The 21,435-nt window shown below is 31.1% G+C and overlaps 1 protein-coding gene across 2 annotated transcripts; it reads left to right on the top strand.

Annotated features, from left to right (window-relative positions):
• The first annotated feature begins 5,194 nt into the window (after window positions 1-5,194).
• On the top strand, window positions 5,195-14,295 carry LOC107849766 (tetraspanin-8-like). Of its 2 annotated transcripts, XM_016694331.2 has the most exons (3): window positions 5,196-5,946; window positions 10,213-10,322; window positions 13,664-14,286. In XM_016694331.2, exons 1-3 carry the CDS (start codon window positions 5,449-5,451, stop codon window positions 13,746-13,748), a joined length of 693 nt encoding a protein of 230 aa, XP_016549817.1. In that variant the 5' UTR covers window positions 5,196-5,448; the 3' UTR covers window positions 13,749-14,286. The 2 variants fall into 2 exon arrangements, with proteins under 2 accessions (XP_016549816.1, XP_016549817.1); XM_016694330.2 differs by lacking the exon at window positions 10,213-10,322 and having other exon boundaries at window positions 5,195-5,946; window positions 13,664-14,295.
• Window positions 14,296-21,435: the final 7,140 nt, after the last annotated feature.

Below are 21,435 nucleotides of genomic sequence, written 5' to 3'. Positions count from 1 at the left end.
AATATGCGGGATATTATAGAACGGGTGCTACAATGTTTGATGATGAAGATGAGCTACAGATGGATTTTTCATTAGACCAATCTAGAGGTGATGCACATGACTTGATGAGTATGGGATTTGGCCTTCCTACTGAATCTGAAAGGTCTTTAATGGAGAGGGTCATACAAGAACTCAAAATTGAGTTCAAACAATTTCCACCTAACCACTTTTATGACCAACTATCTTTTCTTTTTTTTGTCGAGATATCAAAAGTAGTGTTATTACATTTATCTTTGACACATTATATAGAAGAAAATAACATTTTTTTCACCAATTATCTGCTGCCCTCTTACAATTTGAATAGAAGAAAATAATCTCTACAGATTTCTAGAGTGTAAAAATGAAAGAACTCTTCTAAAAAAAAACATAAAACTAAACAAAAAGGGTGAGGAACCATATGAAAGTTTTCATAAAATCACTTCCAAAATTTCAGATCCGTTTGCACAAGAAAATTAAATCTGAAGTTTCTTAGACCAGATTCTTGGATATTCATAACTTGGCGAAATTAGGATAAAAAATTCCTCCTGATTCGTATCTAAAATGAAATTTGAAATTGCTGTCTTAGTACAAATATATACAGATCGATATATATTGCTAATTGCATATTAGCAATCAATGAGAAGAACTTCTTTGACAAGACAATATATAGTGGTACATGATAAACGTGAAACAAAACAAGTTTTCAGTATTGAGCTCAATTTACTCCAAAGAAGATTCACCAAGTAAGTTCATTTTTTACCTCGAAACAGTGAAATTGACCGTCACCGTTACCACTTCTTGCGAGAGACGCAACCTTTACGGCCAACTTTTGAGAAAGACGGTGGAGAGAAGAGAGCCGAGAGAGAGAAGAGCAAAACGTGCCCTAGAGAGAGAGGAAGTGAGAAAGAGAGACATAATTGGGAAAGCTGTGCGTTTAGGGTATATTAAAAGTAAATTTTCGACTACTTCAGTCGAAAATAAATTTAACATGTTTATTATTTAAAGTTTCCGACTACTTCGGTCAATTAAGTATTTAATATAATAAATTATGTATTGAAATTAATTATTTATAAGATTTCCGACTACAGTAGTCGAAAAAATTTTATTTTATTTAATTATTTAATTTTTCTGACTACATCAGTCGGTTATATATATTTGATATTTGATACTTACAATTTAATTATATATTTAAATTAATTAATACAACTTAATTAAATATTTAAATTAATTAATACAATGTGAAAGACTACCGTGTAACTTATATTTTACATATAATTATTTATTTAATAATTCAATATAACGTTCCGACCACTACAGTCATTACAAACTAAATATATTTAATTATTTAATTATTTAATTAATTATATTTCCGACCACAGTAGTCGAAAATACATATTTAATTATTTATTTAAATAATTATTTAATTTTGGTGTAAGGGTACTATTATATATTTACTAATATATTTAATTAATTATTTTCATTTTCAACTACAACTGTCAGAAATATATATTTAATAATTTATTTTACTTATTTTTAAAATTTCGCATAAGGAACTGCTTATACATTTAGTAATATATTTATTTAATTATTTATATTTACGACTACGGTGGTCGAATATATACTCAATTACTTTTAATTTTATTTAATTATTAGTATTTTGACTACAGTAGTCGTAAATATAAATTTAATAATTTATTTAAATAATTATTTAATTTTCATATAAGGGACTGATTAGATATTTAGAATTATATTTATTTAATCATTTATATTTCCGACTACAGTAGTCGGATGTATATTAAATTAATTATTAATTTTATTTATTACTATTTTCGACCACTATAGTCGGAATTTATATTTTTCGGAATTTATCGCCAAATATTCTGACTGTTTTTGTCACAAAAGTATTGAAAAAATATTTTGTAAAAAACAAAAATAAAAAAATAATATTTCCTACTGAAGTAGTCGGAAATCTCCGACTACTTTTTTCAGTCGGAAATTTTCAATCGAAAAATAGCGAATTTCTGGTAGTGGTTTCTAAGTCTCAATGGAGAAAGAAGATGGCCAATTCTCGGCAAAAATGGGTATTTAAACACCCTTCCTAGGCCCGCAGCTAGGGCCATAACGAACCCACATGTGCCGCGATCATGGTATCGCGATCGCTAGTCTCGTTTCGCAATCGCGGTCCTTTGCTTCACTATATGACAGCTGAAACTTAGAATTTGATTTCATGTTTCAGCTAATGCCTCGGGATGCATTCAAAATCTAGTTTTCGCAAATGAAATATGTAACCTTACTAGATTCAATGTTCTAGACGCGTTGGCGAAGTTGAATTTTCAATCCGAGGTTGTTTTAACCAAATGTGGGTTCCACACCTAAACTTTCAAATTTTCGATCGATAGATCGAACTGAGCTCGGGGGCATTGGGACCCGAACCAAAAGTCTACCTAGCTTAAAATTGATATTTCAGATCTGTTGGCAAATTTGGATTTTATATCCGAGATCGTTTCACTGAAGTTTTTGCCCGGTGGCCATTTGGAACAAGCGAAGACTTCTAAATAGGAAATTGGTTCTAAAAACCAAACGAACTGCCTGGTTATCGAACCGTCGATTCCAGCAAATAACAAATGACTTGGGATAGCTATGGAGAAGCTCAAATAGTGAAGATAAGCGTAAATATGAAAAATGACCTGAAGGGTCATTACATCACTGGTGCTATATGTTGATCATAAACAACCCAAGCTGATGTATCTTTATCTGCTTCAATAATGGGGTCATCAAGAGATTTTGATATTCCGTGGGACTGTTTTCCTTTTAGTGGAGATGTTGTAGATTTCTTTGTTTCTCTTTCACTTTCAGCTTTTTTGGCACAATAAAAGTCTTACTTCTCTTTGGCAGCTGGGCAAATGATGTACCAGAATCATGCTTAGCTTTCTTTAGAAGATCTTCATGTGGTTTAGTACTAAAGTTCTCAAAACCAACAGGTTCAAATATAACGGTTAGTTTAGTCGCTTCAGACTCTATTTGCTTGGGCAGATCAGCTTATGTACTTGGTACAAAGGATGTGGTAGGATCATACGATGCAAGACTCAATAGATTAGGTAAATCAAGTTTATCTAATTCCTTCACTATAGGAGCTAGTATGGAATATACATACTGTAATTATCAATTACAAAGAAAATAGTCAAGTTAAAAATGATTACAATATCATATACATACAGATGTATCAGATACATATATAACAAAACATGAATTAATAGTTTTGCCGTACAGATAAACAATTAGTTTTGTTTCAGGGTGTCATATATATCAGTTGTGACATATATAACTATGTAGTAGTTTTCAATATTTGTCAGCCTTATGTAGTTACGTATCAGGTTATCCATGCAACTAAATAAGAATTAGCTGTTTTAATTTGTAATGTATTGGATATGTTATAATACATATTTGTTTTAAATTAAAACAAATACAACTAACTTATCTTTAAAACAAAACTAACTTAATTTGATTATGAGATTTACCTTGCTAAATATCCGTGCAATAAACTTCTCGCGGTTTGGCTTAATTTCTACAACTTGTCAATTAAACATCCTCGAAATTTAATTATCCTGATGAATAGCTTTATCTTCTTCAACTTCCAAAGAACATTCATATATCCTAACATTCGTTACGTACAGCATGTCACCTAAATGATGTAACTATTTTTTAACATTCAAGAATTGTCTCAAGGATTACAACAATTTGAAAAAGGATAACATTCCCGATGAAAATTATTTATATCTGTCATCCTCTACCATATTCAAATATGCAAAGGGAATTGGTGCATCGTGTAGTTGTGAAATCACAAATGTGTTCATGAAGTATAACCATCTGGACATCATCTTCATTGTTATCAAAATTGCCCATCTTAAAACATTGAACTAACCAGACTTTGTTTACATGTGTTGTTGCACCAGGGAAATACTTTTCCATAAGCCTGTTGGGAGGGGAGTTGGAATAGTCAAAATCTTCTATATTACCAGTGCATGATATCTTTAACGCAGACGTGAAATTCAATTGAACTATTCTGCTCTACCTAGGCACATGGTAATTTGACCTTGAAAATTACGTTGGAGTATATTGAGATATACTCCAAAGCACGTTCGTCGGAATAACTCAACTTTTTCCTAGATGAGACACACCGTAAGGTCTTCTACAATATTAGAATTGCATGTGCCAACCTGCGAGGATGTTCATGCATATCTTTGGAAACATACTTCATCCACTACATTCGAAATTATAATTTACATAATTACAAATCATTCAGATACATAACTTTATTCAGATCTTTAGTCTAATACATACCTTTTTGTATCGGTGATTTATCTTCACCATGAAAATGAGTCTGATACATAGCTTTCGTGCCTTCTTAAGAGGGTCATATGATGTATCTTGAACTCCTTTGCTGTTTGAAGTGACAATAATTGGATATTTTTCCCTCAAACCTTGCCTCTTGGCGTAACTTTTTCATCATCATGAGGTGGTTGTGGTGTTTTGATCTATTTTCATGAAAATTATCTACATCAATATCAAACACTCAGAACAAAAGTAACTACATCTGTGATTTGAGATTTGTCTATTTGAGAAATACCAAGACTAAATGAGAATTCTGAATCCATTAATTGACTTAAAATTTAGGTAACAATGTTAAATAGAACCTTTAATGACAAAATTGTTTGATCTACACAACTTAAAAATACTACGAACACAAACTAACCTCTAAGAATTGAAGAAAATAAAGAAATGGAGATTGTAAGTTGTTTATTGAACTTGTAAGTTGATGAAATTGAAGAATAATTGGGGCTGGGGGACACTATTCGATGAATGTACGTAGATAACTGCTAGATATACTTTGCAGATCTTCAGCCGATAATGGAGGAGCAGTAGGCGGTACCTTTCTCTTTTTGTGATGTGTCCGTATAATTTAGAGAAAGAAAGTAAAATAAGGGATAAAATGTATTTAAAAAAATTGAGATTTTATGCAAATACGATAAGTTAAGTAGTGCTTTAAGGTAATTTTTCCATAATTATATGATATATCAAATTAATTGAATTTAATATAAATATGAGTGTGTGCAAATATTGTCTGTCCGTACATAAATTGGTGCAGCATGAGAGGTAAGTAAAAAGCACGACACTTCTACCTCCTCTTTGGCGTCCATTTCTCTCTTCCATCCCCCATTAACCACTCTCTTACTTGTCTTCCAAATTCACCAAACGCACACCCAGAAACAGAAAAAAAAAATAAAAAATTAGAGAGATTTTATGATCAGATTTCTGGGGTTTTACTTCGGTTGACCCTCTAGAGTTCTGATCTATTATAACATATCTGTTTCTTCCTTTTTAACATCCAAAACCAAAACAAAATAAAATAATAATACATAAGGTACAAAAATGGTTCGGTGCAGCAATTGCTTTCTGACACTGCTTAATTTTATCACATTGGTGGCTTCTTTAATACTCATACTGATGGCTATGTCGTTCATTAATAACTCAAATGCTACCACCTGCCAGAAAGAGCTTCAAAAGCCTCTGATGATATCAGGGGTGATCCTTTTGGTAATTTCTTTGATGGGAATTGTAGGGGCGGCATGCCATGTCTCATTTTTGTTGTGGATATATTTGTTCTTGCTGTTCTTGGTCATTACAGGGATGATAATTTACTCCGTCTTCAACATTGTTGTCATGTTGACACATCTAAATAATCATACACCAGAAAAAGGCGGATGGGAAGACCAGTTTCAAGAATACTCACAATGGTTGAAAAATCGTGTGCCTGATGAACGACAATGGGATAAGATTAAGAGTTGTATGATTGATGCCAAATTTTGTAAATATATTCCCAACGACAGAACTGAGGATTTTTACAAAAATAAGCTCACCAAGATGCAGGTTCTCTCTCTTTCTTTCGCTCATATATTTATTGGAGATTAAATTTGAGAGTTAATTCTTCAAAATATCATTGAACTTGTGTTAACATTAACTTTTGTTTCTTTTAGGACAATATTGTCACTAAACTATACACTTCTTTTTATTATAAAGTAAAATTAAAAAATTATTAAGTATATGTTTGGAGAACACAAGGAAAGTGAAATTAGATGTAATTACATAATCCAATTCTCAATTAGGAATAGAGAATTAGGTGCAATTGAATGATGTAATTACAAAGTTATATTTTATTTCTTTTTTTAATTTTAATTTCTTTTTCTTTTAATTTTCTTTTTTATTTTTGTTATTTTAATTTTTATTTTTTTTTTCATTTTACATTATTTATCTTTATCTCTTTTCTTTTCATTTTTCAATCTTTATTTCTTATGATTCAATATAATTACTCGTATTTTTTTCTTCATTTAGCGCATTATTGCATTTTTATTTTAGTGTTTGAATTAAAGTAGTATTTCATTATTGAATGAGATGACTTATGTGTTTTTTCTTTCTTTTAAATTATTTACTTATTGGAATTTTATATAAGAGTATTGTGTTTTTTTTTTTTTGAATTTTCAATTTGTGTTTTGTTTTATGTTTCAATTCATTTGTTTTAGTACCATAGACTTGTTATTTTATATTGCATGTCACTTCAAATTGTCGAGTTAATTTTTCAAATTGACATTGAACTTATGCAAACATCCTACTAAAGTAACTTTTGTTAATTTCTTTTAGGAAAATATTGTCATTAAACTATGTACATCTTTCCAAAATAAGGTGAAACTAAAAAATAGTTAAGGACATATTTGGAAAGCCATATAAAAATTAAAATTATATGTTATTAGACAATTTGCAGTGATATGCAATATGAAATAGCATGTCTATAATACTAAAATAAATAAATCGAAACATAAATTAAAAATCCAAGAGAAAAAAATAATACTCTTATATAAAATTTCAACGAGTAAATATAATTCAGAAGAACGAAAAACACATAAGTCTATAATCTCATTCAATAATAAAATACTGCTTTAATTCAAACACTAAAATAAAAATTATAAAAATTCAATAATGCGCTAAATAAAGAAAAAAATATGAGTAATTATATTGACTCATAAGAAGTAAAGTTGGAAAATGAGAAGAAAAGAGATGAAAGATAAATAATGTAAAATGAAATAAAAATAAAAAAGAAATTAATATAATAAAAAATAAAAAAGAAATTTAAAAGAAAAGGATATTAAATTTTATTTAAAAAATAAAAAATAAAATGTAGCTTTGTAATTACATCACGTAATTGCACCTACTCCTCTTTTTCTAATTGAGAATTGGACTATGTAATTACATCTAATTTTACTTTACTTGTGGTTCTCCAAATATATCCTTAACAATTTCTTAGTTTTACCTTATAATGGAAAGAAATGCATTGTTCAGTGACAATATTGTCCTAAAAGAAACAAAATTTACTTTAGTGGGATGTTTACACAAGTTCAATGTCATTTTAAGGAATTAACTCTAAATTTGATTAACACGCCTCTTCAAGTTTTCAATTAACAAAACGACTTATTTTTATTTTTTTATTTTAAAACAAAATAAAAAATAATGTTAACGAAGAATTGAACTATAATAACATATTAAAAATTTTGGAAGATATTTATAAATATACTTAAAACATAAAACACTAACACATTTTTTTAATTTCAAATTACTTTTTTCCCTCTTTTTGACTTTTTTTCTCCTCCATTTTTATCAAAAACTCATTTTTTCTTTAACTTTCTCATTTTTAAAGATCGCATTTTATTTTGAAATATTTTGTCTCCTCTCAAATTTGTAAATTTTCTACTTTCCTTTAATTTTAGTATCATTTTTTTTTTTCAAAAGAAGAAGGTTTATGGATAAATATGTATTCGATCGGATAAGCAGAGATCGATGGTTAATCTGTCGGATAAGAAATGATCGATAATTAATCTGTTGGACTAATAACTATAATCGATCAACTATTGAATAACATAGAAGACTATCAGTCAGATCAATAATCGATCTGTCTATATATCGGTCGAATCGATAAACGATCTGTCCATGTATTAGCCGAATCGATAATAGATCTGTGCATCACAAATCAGGTTTTGAATTAATTTATAAAAAATTTAAAAGATTTTGGTGGGAAGAATTTTGTTTAAATTCTTCAAGTTGGTGATTTGTGAACTAATTTGTAACTTTTAAAACTCGTAAATAAATTATAAATCACAAATAAATTTAAACATTCAAAAGTGGATCATTTTCCTTAAAAAAAACTTGTAGTTCATTTAATTAAAAAAATAGACTTGAAAAGATTATTTAACAAAGAATCTTTCTTCAAGTTTCTAATTAGCAAAATGACTTACTTTCGTTTTCTCATTTTAAAACAAAATAAAAAATAACTTTAATGGAGAATTGGACTATAATAACATGTTAAAAACTTTGGGAGCTATTTATAAATATAATTAAAACATAAAACCTTAATATATTTTTTCAATTTCAAATTACTTCTTTTCCCCTCTCTTTAACTTTTTTCTCTTCCATTTTAATTAAAAACTCATTGTTTCTTCAACTTTCTTATTTTTGAAGCTCATATTTTATTTCTAAATGTTTTGTTTCCTTCCAAAATTATAAATTTTCTACTCTTCTTTGATTTTAGTATCATTTTTTTCAAAAGAAGAAGGCTTGTATATAAATATATAATCAATCAAATAAAAAGATATCGATGGTTAATCTGTCAGATAAAAAACGATCGATGATTAATAAGTCGGACTAATTATCATAATCGGTCAGCTATTAAATAACATAGAAGACCGATGTATAGCATCGACCTAATCGATAATCGATCTATCCATATATTGATCGGATGAATAATAGATCTGTCCATCGCAAATCAAATTTTGGATTAATTTGTAAAAAAATTAAAAGATTTTGGTGGGAGAGGTTTTATTTAAATTCTATAAGTTGATAATTTGTGGACTAATTTATAACTTTTAAAACTTGTAAATAAATTTAAATATTCAAAAATGGGTCATTTTTCTAAAAAAAAAACTTATAATTCATTTAATTAAAAAGTAGACTTAAAAAAATCATTTAACAAAGTATTCCTATTTAATTATTGTCGTTTTAGATTTATTATCATCTCTCTATATGTGTGTATATGTCGGTATTTGTAAGAGAAGTATGTACGTAGCATCATGGTTGGTTCTTTTGAGTTGGCAGAGAACATAATCAAGCATAAAAAGGTTGGAGATAGGCTTAAATCATCAAGAGGACACAAAATTTTACGATCATTTGTGTCAAGTATGCAACTGCAGATTAAAAGAGGGAGAAAAAATGCTAACTAATTTAGTTAATCATCTTAAATGTCAACGTAGTTAAGTTTTAAATGACGGCTTGAAAGTCAACTTTGAGAACCCATTTAATTTTAGTTCAATGTTAACTATGGTTACTAAAAAAAATAAAATTATAAAAGATCTCTAACATTAAACTGCATATTTTCATATTTGTCACTCCTAATAACTTAAGTACTTTAAAATTACAAAAGATCATTGCTCGGCTAATAATAATTAACTAAATATTTTGTTAAAATATAGAATAAGTGGTCGGATCAATAATGAGTTCGGAGCCTGAAGAACAAGTTTTTTCATTCAAAATTTTAAAGGAGCATATGAAAATAAAATAAAAATTCAAAACGGCAAGGTAAATATTGGTGTTTTCCTTGTTCATTAAATGTTAATGTCGTCAATTAGCTGGTAAACTACAAGGTAAAATCACGATTTTACCTTATCAGGTAAATGGCGTCACTTATCTTATCCTTTGAATGAAAGAATATAATAAAGTCCACATACTTGCAATAACAAAACAGAATCATTAGTGCGGTGCGACTTCTCCACCGACGCACAACACAAACAAAAGTAGAGGTACGATAGCATAGCTGTTCTCCAAACTTGTGTTGACATTGCAAGGAAGTTATGCATGTCAATCAATAATTTTGTACTAAATTTATTCCGGGACTTGTCGGGGAATATTGTTTCGCTGCACAATCAAAATAAGTTCAACCTAACTCTTCGTTGCACCTCTTCTTCCTCAGTTTCAATTATTTTATTTTGATTTTTTATGTATTCCTCTAATCTCAATAAATCCAATTTTCTTGAAAAAAGTTTAGGTCAGGTATTCATCTTGTTAATTTGGCAAACATTTGATGTCTGTTAATAGGTAACATCTGAGCAGCGCCTGGATGAAGATCTAATGGAAGTTCCATTTGCGAAAATTTTAAACATGATTTCCATGTCTTATAAGGTTATAGTTGCTTCACCCATTCTCAGGTAAAAGTTATGCATTTTTGACCGCCACCTTTCAACCAGCGCAGTAATAAGGAAATAATTGCATGAAACGTATCCAAAATCTATAACGCCCCTAAAATCACAAATATTAAAATAATTAAGAATACAGAAATGGAACGGATGATCTCTAACATGTTTTTAAAAATCATCATCATCATGCCGCACTGCCAAACATGTCTTTTCTCCCTTTAACATGCCTCTGCAAGTAGCCTCGGACGATGCTTTCTTTGTGTGGCATATACATCATACTGTAATGGTCCTGGATAGACAAACTGTTGATATTCTATATCTATATATAAAAATAACATAAAATTAGTTTTGATACGTGTTTCATGAACATTTATGTCACGTAATAATTTGACAAAATCAATTTACACATGCATGCAACTAAATGGAGTCTGGAGCCTAAAGGGCAAGTTTTCTTACACATGCATGACAAAATTTAACATCTTTGTTGTGCAAACAATAAATTAAAAAAGAATTAGATAGACAATAAAGACTTAATTAATGTAGGTTTAGGCTTAACAAGTTGGAACGATAACAATAATATTTAACAAATTAGTAAGCTAAAACGATGATTAATAATATTAATACTACATGTTTGTTAGGTATTGAAATAATTATATATAAAGGTGATTAAAATATACCTTAAAGTGCAAGATTTTTTATGAATAGATTTTGAACAAGAACAAACACCCAAAATAATATGAATGGCGAAAGTGAAACAAGTGAACAAACAAATAATGTGAAGAAGAAATGAATGAAATGAGTGGTTTATAAAAGAAAATTAATAAGGTAAGGAACATGTTTTACCTTGTAAGATAAAACCATCTCCCAACCTTACAATGCAGTTGGAATAAATTCTTCACTAAATACTCCATCTATCCATAAATACTTGTTCACTTTTGGCTTGACAGATGTCTTAAGAAACAATAAACAGATGGATGATTTTATTATATCACCCTTTGAATAAATTTTTTGCTTAAGAAACAATAAATAGATGGACAATAAATAGATGGATTATTTTACTATATCACCCTTTGAATATATTTTTTACTTTGAAAAATGCAATGAGTGATGCATTGTATTTAGAAAAAAGGCTCAAATATGACATCGAACTTTTTAAAATGATCCATCTATGCCATCCATTATAAGTTTTGTTCATCTATGCCACTACTATTTAAAGTGTGGCTCATATATGTCACTGTCATTATAGAAATGATCATTCATGCAATTATTTTGTAATAGTGATTTTCGCAAACTATGTTTGCCACGTGGCTTCTTATTAGAGGTCCATATTACCAAATTCAAATCAATCAATATTACTTAAAATAAAAATTGATATTCCGAATCCATTAAAATAAAATTTGATCCATATAGTTAAAATAAAAATTGGACTTATTAAAAATAAAAATTGAACTAATTAAAAATAAAATCAATCTCATTAATTGTATCAGATTTTATTTTAATGGTTATGATTTATTTATTTTGAGAAAATGCTCTATTTCACCCTTGAACTATAATCAAAACGGCTGAGACACACCTCAACTTAAAGGGGGTCCTATTACCCCCCTGAACTAATTAAAAGTGTGATTTTGACACCATTAGTGCCTACATGGCATATACGTGGCACAACACACTGAAGGGTCCACGTAGGCACACGTATGTGCCACATAGACATTAAAGGTGTCAAAATTATACTTTTAATTAGTTCAGGGGGTAATACGGCCCCCATTAAGTTGTGGTGTGTCTCAACGATTTTGGTTATAGTTCAACGGTGAAATAAGGTATTTTCTCATTTATTTTTATTTAAGTACTAGTGATTGATTTAGATTTGGTGATATGGACTCCTAATAAGAGGTTATGTGACAAAAATAATTTTGCAAATCACCGTTACAGAATAATGACACAAATAAACTTTTCTGTAACAACAGTGACATAGATGAGCCAAACTTTTATAGACGGTGGCACGAATGAACCAAACTTATAATGAATGTCATAAATGAGCCATTTTCGATAGTTCAATGATATATTTAAACTTTTTCCTTGTATTTAATACCAAGGGAAAAATAGATAAATTATCGATTAATTTTATGAATCAGAAAAGTATTGTTGGACATCCCAAAATAAATGGACAAATAAAGATTGTTGGAGAGAGTACAACATTGTCATTAATTCCTAATCCCCACCAACTTTTACAGTCAAAGGATAAGGTAAGTAACTCAATTTACTTGTAAGGTAAAATCGTGATTTTGCCTTGTACTTTACCAGCTAACTGACGACGTTAAATTTCAATGGGCAAAGTAAACATCTGTGTTTACCTTATCCGTTTTGGGATCTTTTCATTTTTATATGCCCCATTGGAATTTTGTTAGGCTCTGAACTCGGCAATAATTAAGTCATAAATAAATTTAATTATGATTTTAATGTTTTAAAATATTCTAAAAAGTTACAAATGTCACATTATTAAATCGGTAGCAGAAACTATATTTACCCCTAAAATGATTATGAAAGCTAATTAGTCAAAATTAAGTTACTTAAAAGATAAAATAAAATTGTGTGACTATGATGATCAATAATCAAAAGTTCAACGATGAGCTAAGTTTTCAGCTCCAGCTTTATCATATAACAAAAAAGTCATTGAATTACTGACATTTCACCTAACAACTTATCCAACCAGTGTTGCAAAATATGCAGAAACCAGTGTTGCAAAATATGCAGAAAGAGAATATGAGAACATAGATCGATTAGGTGACTTTTAAGTTGAAACATTAATTGTTGAGTGATTTTTGGGTTACATAATAAAATTTAGTGACTTTGTAAGAAAATTGCCCTAAATAGTTGAGGATCCATTGGAGATAATAGTTGAGGGTCCATTGGAGATATTATCTCGAAAAGGTTTAGTGTAATTAAACTTTGCCTTGAATTTATCTGCACAATCTGTTTAATTAAAATCAGAAATATGTGCAAGTTAACACCTTTTTTGTCACCGTGGCATTGTTTATTTATTTTCTAATTGACAAAAAAGGAATTGTTAAAATCTCAACATTACCATGAGAAGGATTTTGTCCCTAGGAGGCCCGTAATTTCCACGTCAATTTTGAGAGGATACTGCGTTGAAGCTGCTTTCTCCTCCGGCTGGGACTAAATGATGTCAGGGTTCGAAAAAGATGTATTTTAAGTAGTGTCCTAAGCTATATGTATGGAACTTAATATATGCACTAGTGCTATAAAAAATATTTATAGTTTATACATTCATCACAGTTGCATAATTAGGTCGGTGAAAAGCGGGAAAAGAAATGCTAATTTATGTTTTTGGTCAGTCTGGTTGTTGCAAACCGCCGACATACTGCAACTTTCAGTTCCAAAATGCATCGACTTGGATCGTGCCAAAAACAGGACCAATAGAGGGAGACGTCGACTGCAAGGCTTGGAGCAACGAACAGAATGGGATGTGCTACAACTGCAATTCGTGCAAGAAATCTGTCTTTGATGACATCAAGAAATATTCCAGGCATACCTCTCTCATAAGCCTTTGTATCTTCATTTTTCTCTCCATTGTTTACTCTATTGGCTGCTGTGCTCTCACTAATAATAGTTACAGAGAAAGGGCGTACGTCTACCATGGATACAGACCCTATGGTCCTGGCCCTTATGGTCACCCATGATCCATATATATTTTCCCAAATTTTGGATTCATTTCGCTTATTGAAAAGCTTCCATATAGATTAGTACTATGACAATATTCATCTTGTCTCCTATGGACTCGCAACTTCTTGTAATAATATACGTATTACTTTTACTAGACTAAACTAGACTTGTTGAGTCTTTATCATCTGTTGGGCAGTTTGGATTTTCTTGCTATGTCACAAATTTGATATCCTTGAATAGTTTGTAACATTATTACGTACTGAACCTAAAACAATAAGGATACTTCAAGATTCTCACATTGAAAGTACGAATGCAAATGTGACACTTAAGACATTTTAAGTAAAACATAACATCGGATCGATTTTAATTAAATTTGAAACAACTAATGAGTCTAATTTTTATTTTTAATGAGTCGAGTTTGTATTTTAATGAGTGCGATTTATATTTTAGCGATGCAGATGACTTTTATTTTAATGGATTCATTTTTTATTTTGATTTTAAATAATATTGGTTGATTTGGATTTGCTACTCTGAACCTCTAATAAAAGGCTACATGACAAAAATGGTTTCGCAAACCCTTGTTACAAATTAATGGCATGGATTAATCTTTCTGTAACTGTAGTGGTATAGATGAGCCAAACTTTTAAAGATGATGACATAGATGAGCTAAACTTATAACGGATGACACAAATAAGTTGTTTTTAATAGTTCAATGACATATTTAATCAATTTCCGGTAAGAAAATATAGTATATGCTCATTCAATCATTCTCCTAGTGTCCATTTTATATGATGTTAATCGAATGATACATAAGATTTGGCTCCTCTCCTTTGCATCTTCTCTCCATTTTCCCAAATACATACGTGGAAGAGTAATACTTGTGTTGTTCATTTATTAAGGGTCTAAATTGGATTAATTTAACAAAAAATTTAATCACAGTAAACAGGATTAACTTATGGAAAACAGTCTTAATATGGTAAGGAATAATATTTCTCTACAAATTTTGATATCAACTAATATCATTAGTTTTATTTACGTCCAAATATTAAAATTGTACTGGACATCCACATTAATAAAACCTCACCCCCACCATACAGCACCCCAAACTGAAGCTTTTTATGAAGAAAAATAAACTCAATTTCTTTCTTATCTTAATTTATTTTTCTATTCAGCATTAGTAAAATTTTAATTTTCAATTTATAAAAAGTACTCATTGATGTTACAAATGTTTGTCTTTATAAACTTACCTACTTTTTGATGCAAGTCGAGTCTCCTCAAAATTATGCACACAAAGTCGAGCTAAAGAGTTTGTAAACTTTTCATTCAACCGCTACTTTGGAGCATGGGAGGGTACTTGGGATGAAGACTCTGTGGAGGTTAATGCTTCCTAAAGCATTTTGGTGTAATGTAATGAATAAAGAAATATATTTCAAACAAAATAAACCTACATATCCGTTCCAAATGGAAAAAATCAGTATTGGTAACATTTGATTTTATTATATTTTGAGTTAATGGTTCTTTAATATTATTAAGTTTTATTGATGAACTCCACTTTCTAATCCTATATAAAGGTTGTCTTTGGAGAAGATAAACACACCACAAAAAGAAAGAAACATTTTCCTCCTTTCCTCTTCCTCTTGAATTATTTTGTGCAATTGGTTTGGACAACCTCTAAATTTCCAGCCACGAGTGCACGTTTTCGGAAGTAGTTGTGGAACCTTGGGGAGCGACTGAATAAAAGGATTTGCATCGGAGTCGGGTTGAAATCGCTTTCAAGGCAGTGGCTTGCCACGACACAGTATTTGTGACTATTTTAATACTATTATTAATTTCATGTCCATATCAATATTGTAGTATTTTTCCCAACAATTTGAAAGCGATTTCATTACATACAATATTGATAGATGGTTATTTCTTTGAATAGAACTTTTTCTAATTTATCAAAACTTGAGCCATTGGACGAAAATAATTTTAACCGTTGGTCATAAAAACTTCTGATTTTCTTAGAACAATATGAAGTTGATTATATTTTGTTTAATGATGGTTCTAACATTATTACTAGTTCTAACACATATATTATTTTTGATGAATTTTCTAAAAAGAAGGTTAAAAAGGCTAACATAAATACTAGAGGAATTTAAATTAGTATCTAGGATAGGGATGTACTTAGATACCGTACTTGATTCACATGTAGGATAATATTTGTAAAGAATTTAAGTGAGCTATTACATCCCCGCTCAATGATGTAGTTGTAAGGTTCAACTTAGATAAAGGATTAGAGGTTGTGAAACCATAATCATGCAAGTAACCCTACGAATCAACAAGCAAGATAACCAAGTTAATGAATGAAGTACAATAGCATAATATGATTGTTCAGAGCGATTCAACCCTGAGTTTTCTCTCATTGATTGTCTTAAGACCTTTACTTCCAGCATTGTTTACTTTTATATAGTTTACAAATTTCCAAACTCTTTTTAGTTACTCTCGCATCACGTAAATCTCAATTGTGAACTAAAATTAAATCATTTTCAAATCAAGTCTCTTTGGAATCGATACTTCGCTTTTATTAGGCTACTTTACTACTTTGGTGGACCACATACACTTGCGTGTGCGCTATCAAGTTTTTGGTGCCATTACCGGGGACTTGTATTTTGGAAATTGTTTATTTTAGTTTTACTTTTAGGTTTATTTGGTGTTTTTACGCTTGGTCTTGGTTTTTTTTTTGCAGGAAACAGGTTGTAGGATATTAAGCTAGTAAAGGCTCGGTATTTGGTTGAACCAAGCCCGGAACCTGAATAACTTTTTCATCAATGCAGGAGAGAAGCAATCCTTCTCCCATGAATTTTGCAAATCCAAGAAGGCCGAGAGTATACTGTTCCAATGGCTGAACAACAAGCAGCCCGAAGGACAGTTAGGAAAGTGGCAGTCTGTAACGCCCAAAAATTTGGGTCCCGAGATGTTACACATTGCTTAGGGGTGCAAGTGACCCCAAACTAACCCTCCTACTGGCACAACTCATAAACAACTGGATAAAATACTTAAATCTATATAAATTTAGCAAAAATATAGAACTTCTCTGAACTTGATCAATATAAACATGAACATTACAAGATTACAACTCTACTTTTACAAATGAAACTGAAAGTGAATACATCAACCTCTACTGACTATCTATGAAGCCTCTATTGGTACTGACTTTAGATGGATGGGTCATGACTCCCAACTACTCAATCTCAATACGACTAAAGTAATAAAATACAACACTTTACGAACTGTATAACTGACTCATGCCCTCAAATCAAAAGGACTCATCACCTGCTGACTGAAAGCTGCAAACTGACTGAATGCGATATATGCGCTATAACTTGTACCTACATTATAAGGCACGGTAGCCGATAGAAATATATGGGGATCAGTACTTTAAGGAATGTACTGAGTATGTGGTGGTGCAATGCAACATTATAAATAATATCATAAATGATTATGAAAATCATGCATACTGACGATAACAACTTTGTTTACTTGAATTAACTGAAATATATTCCTTGTAAATCATCAATAGTAATACAAGCATTATAAATCTCATAAATCATTATACTTAACTCAAACTCTTTAAATCATGACTTAGAGTGACTCAGTAACTCAGGAAACTTGAACTCTTATGGACTTGGAAGTTTCTTATAACCGACATAACTACACCATGTGAGCCGCTTGGAGTCCAACGTTTTGCCCTTCTAAGGAGAGAACCCCACATTGGCGGGGGTGTCGTACTCTTGCTAAGGAGTACAACCTCAATTTCTCAATCACAATCCCATACCCGACCTCTGGCCCACAATCATCAATGTCAATCCTACGGTGGCACGTAGTTTTGGAAAAATACCACATTTCCCGCTCGGTGCTAAATATTCTTCCCGGACTTAGCTCAGAACACATTAGAAAATCCACCTTAATCAATATCAATTCGTGGGTCCATTATAAAGACCAAAACATAAATATATATCTCATCGGTAAATCATATACAACTGTGGATTCCTAACTCGACTCAAAATCAAACAATCTTTCTCAACATCAAGATGTATCAATTCATTTAGTCATGGCAACATCAATAACTTTGAGGAAATATCAAGACTCATTATAACAACTCAATCTTATAAATCAATATACTCAATCATCTAATTTGTCATAAGGAAGCTTAAAGCATGACATATGTCTTGTAAGCACTTGAAATACCAACTCATGGTAGAACATGAAATTCACAATATTAAATATCAAGTCATAATTTGGAAGTTGTAAAATAATCATGTATCAAAAACTTCAAGAAAACATCATAGAACTCATTCTTGACTCTCAAGCTCAAATATCTATATATATATATATTCAATAATAAAAATTCTCATAGAAAAGCTTAAATCATGACTCTTATCTCAAATGATTCAGAAATCATCAACTCATAATAATAATATTCAACTCATGGAATAAATTCTCAATTTAAGAAATAAAATGCTGAAATAGTCATGTGTATCGATCTAGAATAGCTCAAATATCATAAATCATTAAGAAAGTAATTTGGGTGTACACCCACTTTGCAAAATCATGGATTTCAATAGTAGAACTTAAAATCTTTGGGCACAAGAACGAAAGAAGTGTTCTTGTTCAAACCCCAGATACCTTGATTATGGATTTGAATGAAGAAACTTGTTATAGACTCCTTTTCCACTTCTTGAGTTAGGGTTCTTGATGTTTTTGACTTGGGTACCTTGAATCTTGAACCAATTTATAAAATCTATGGTTGGATTCTTAATGTTCTTGGGAAATTTGGATTGGATTTTTGAGAGAGAAACCCTAGTATTCTTGATGAAATGGAAGAAGAATGAAGTTTTATTCTTTACTTGGATATATATATAGAGGGTCAAAATGGGTGGAAAAGACCAAAATACCCTTTTAAAAATGCCCCTTAATTGTTGAAAAAAAAGGCTGACGACATCCGTGATAGGCCGTCAGACCCGTGATAGGCCGTCACAAAATGTTGTCACAAAAGGGTTGAATTTTTGAGTTTCTGCCTAAGGATGACGATGTCGTCAGAAATGTCGTCAGAAATGGCGTCAGAAACGTGACAGCCCGTCAGAACTGTCGTCACCGTTTTCCAGCTTGACTATGTTGGAGTAAAATGGGCATAACTCTTAGCTCCGATATCGGATTTTGGCAAAATTGGTATCGTTGGAAAGATAATTCAATTATCTATCTGTTTATAGGTCATGAACTCAAAAATTCCAAGTATAATGAGAGATATACTCGTTTGAAGTTCACTAAACCAATATCTTTCCCAAGAACTCAATCGGTAAGGAATGTTTTCATTCGCCCAATCGTTAGGACATCTTTAAGTCCTTAATACACACCATCCTTGATTATAAAACAAAAAAAACACTATAATTTATTTCTCGAGAGCTTGATTCATGGTTGCACTATTGGTTAGAGTCTCGGGGAATTACAAAATGGCTCTAACTTCCTCACTGGGTGCCCAATTCAGGTGAATCTTATGTCGATGGAAAGCTTATCCAATTCTCCACATAATCGAGAGTAGAATTTAGGGAAATACAACATGATACAAATAACAATCGATTTGGAAGTCATCCATAATCACTCAAAAGATGGATTTAGGCTTAAGAAACGATCGGGGTATTACAATATCTCCCCCTTGGAAATATTCATCCTCGAATGTTTCTTTTTGGCCAAGAATATAGAGAAAACTGAAGAGACACAGCTGAAACAACTTGTAAATCTAAATCTATATCTTTCTAAACTTTGAAGTACTTCATTAAATATATAAACTGATGATGAGAATAGCTATACAGCTGGATCCGAGACTGGAAAAAAATATAGATAGAGGACAACTGTAATTCTCGACTGAATTTGAGCTGATTGCCTTCTTTCTATATTAAAGAGCGGACTCATACTGAGAGTTTAGAATTCACTTGATGTGATAAGGGTGAAATCGTACTCATAGATGGCGAAGATATAATTTCCGCTGGCATAGGTCATGAGAAACAAGGATAAGACTACACAATGGGTATTACATTGTCTGGACTAGAATACTTGGAAAACAAAGATTGTTCAATGAATGCTCACAGACTGAATCACAATTATATATCCGAATCTGAAAATGATGCCTGATACACATACTGAACTAAATTCGTAGATTTTGGGCGCGGGCAACTACTTATTGAATTGCTCATAGCTATGAAATTTCGAGTGGTACGACCAGACTAGTTTGAAAAAAATAGAAGACCATAGAAATCTATCTGCCAAATTTTAAAAACTGGGTTGCTAGCTATGCAAACTAAATTGTACTAGATACTCATACTTAAGTAGAGGATTTCTTCAACACCCTCCCAAGGAATTCTAATGGTTTGAAGGAGCAAGGCGCTTTAGGCAAGATCTAAACAAGACATCTAAATTGGAGATCATAAAATTACCATAATCCCATAACTTGAAACCTAAATCTATGAATCATATAAAAGTACTAAGCTTCAAGCAAGGAAACTCCTTACTCTCAGCTCAACCACGCTTCTCAAACACTCTCTCGACTATACTATACCCTTCTGATACTATATTTGATCGATTTAACTTACAATACTCACATGACACATGAGGATCCACAAGTCCATCTACAGGTCTTCATTTAGCTTACTGATACATTATCTCCGACTAGGGTGAGTTCAGATAATGTAAAGCTGACACTGTTTCCCCATTCACTCTTTGGGGAAGCTAAAAGGTAGTTAAATGCGGAGCTAGACAATTCAATTACCACATGGGATGACTTAACTAGAAAGTTCCTCATCAAATTCTTTCCATCAGGCAAGACTATGAAACTTTGTAGTGAGATAGTGAGCTTCAAATAGAAGTCTGATAAAAATCTATTTCATTCTTGGGAATATTTCAATGATCTTTTTTGAGATTGTCCACACCACTAATAGTCTAATGAGGTACTTACTCATACTTTTGTTGAATTGCTTGATCACAATAAGAATATTTTGCTAGATTCAGTCGTAGGTTGTTAAGCACTGGAATTGACTTATGATGAGCTGTACACATTACTGAACCGTATAAAATAAGGAAATCCAGAGTGGAATTCAAATTTTAGAAGTGCCATAAAAAAATTGCAGGTGTATTAGAGGTGGATCAATTCACAACCTTATTAGCTTAGGTTTCTACCTTACAAAATTTGACCAACACATCTTTCAGTAGCATGAAGTTGAGAGCAGCACAATCTGCAGCCACTATCAATGCCGTCCAGCAAGCTACAGGTTGGTGTGAGGTATGTGGAAATAGTGGTCATGCTGTGGCTATGTGTGCTTCAAATCTAGTATCTGTGATGTATGTAGGTAATGCTCTAAAGCCAAATTATGGTAATGCCTATAACATAAAGTGGCAGATGCAACCATCA

This window comes from Capsicum annuum, chromosome 12, assembly GCF_002878395.1.
Source record: "Capsicum annuum cultivar UCD-10X-F1 chromosome 12, UCD10Xv1.1, whole genome shotgun sequence".
Lineage (NCBI taxonomy): Eukaryota > Viridiplantae > Streptophyta > Magnoliopsida > Solanales > Solanaceae > Capsicum > Capsicum annuum.
This window is presented reverse-complemented; position numbering and strand designations above follow the sequence as displayed.

Bases quoted from the DNA above. Each gene is read 5' to 3' on its own strand.
- LOC107849766 (XM_016694330.2), top strand. From the start codon at position 5,449: ATGGTTCGGTGCAGCAATTGCTTTCTGACACTGCTTAATTTTATCACA. The intron at 5,947-13,663 runs GTTCTCTCTCTT...GTTTTTGGTCAG, and splicing joins ATAAGCTCACCAAGATGCAG to TCTGGTTGTTGCAAACCGCC.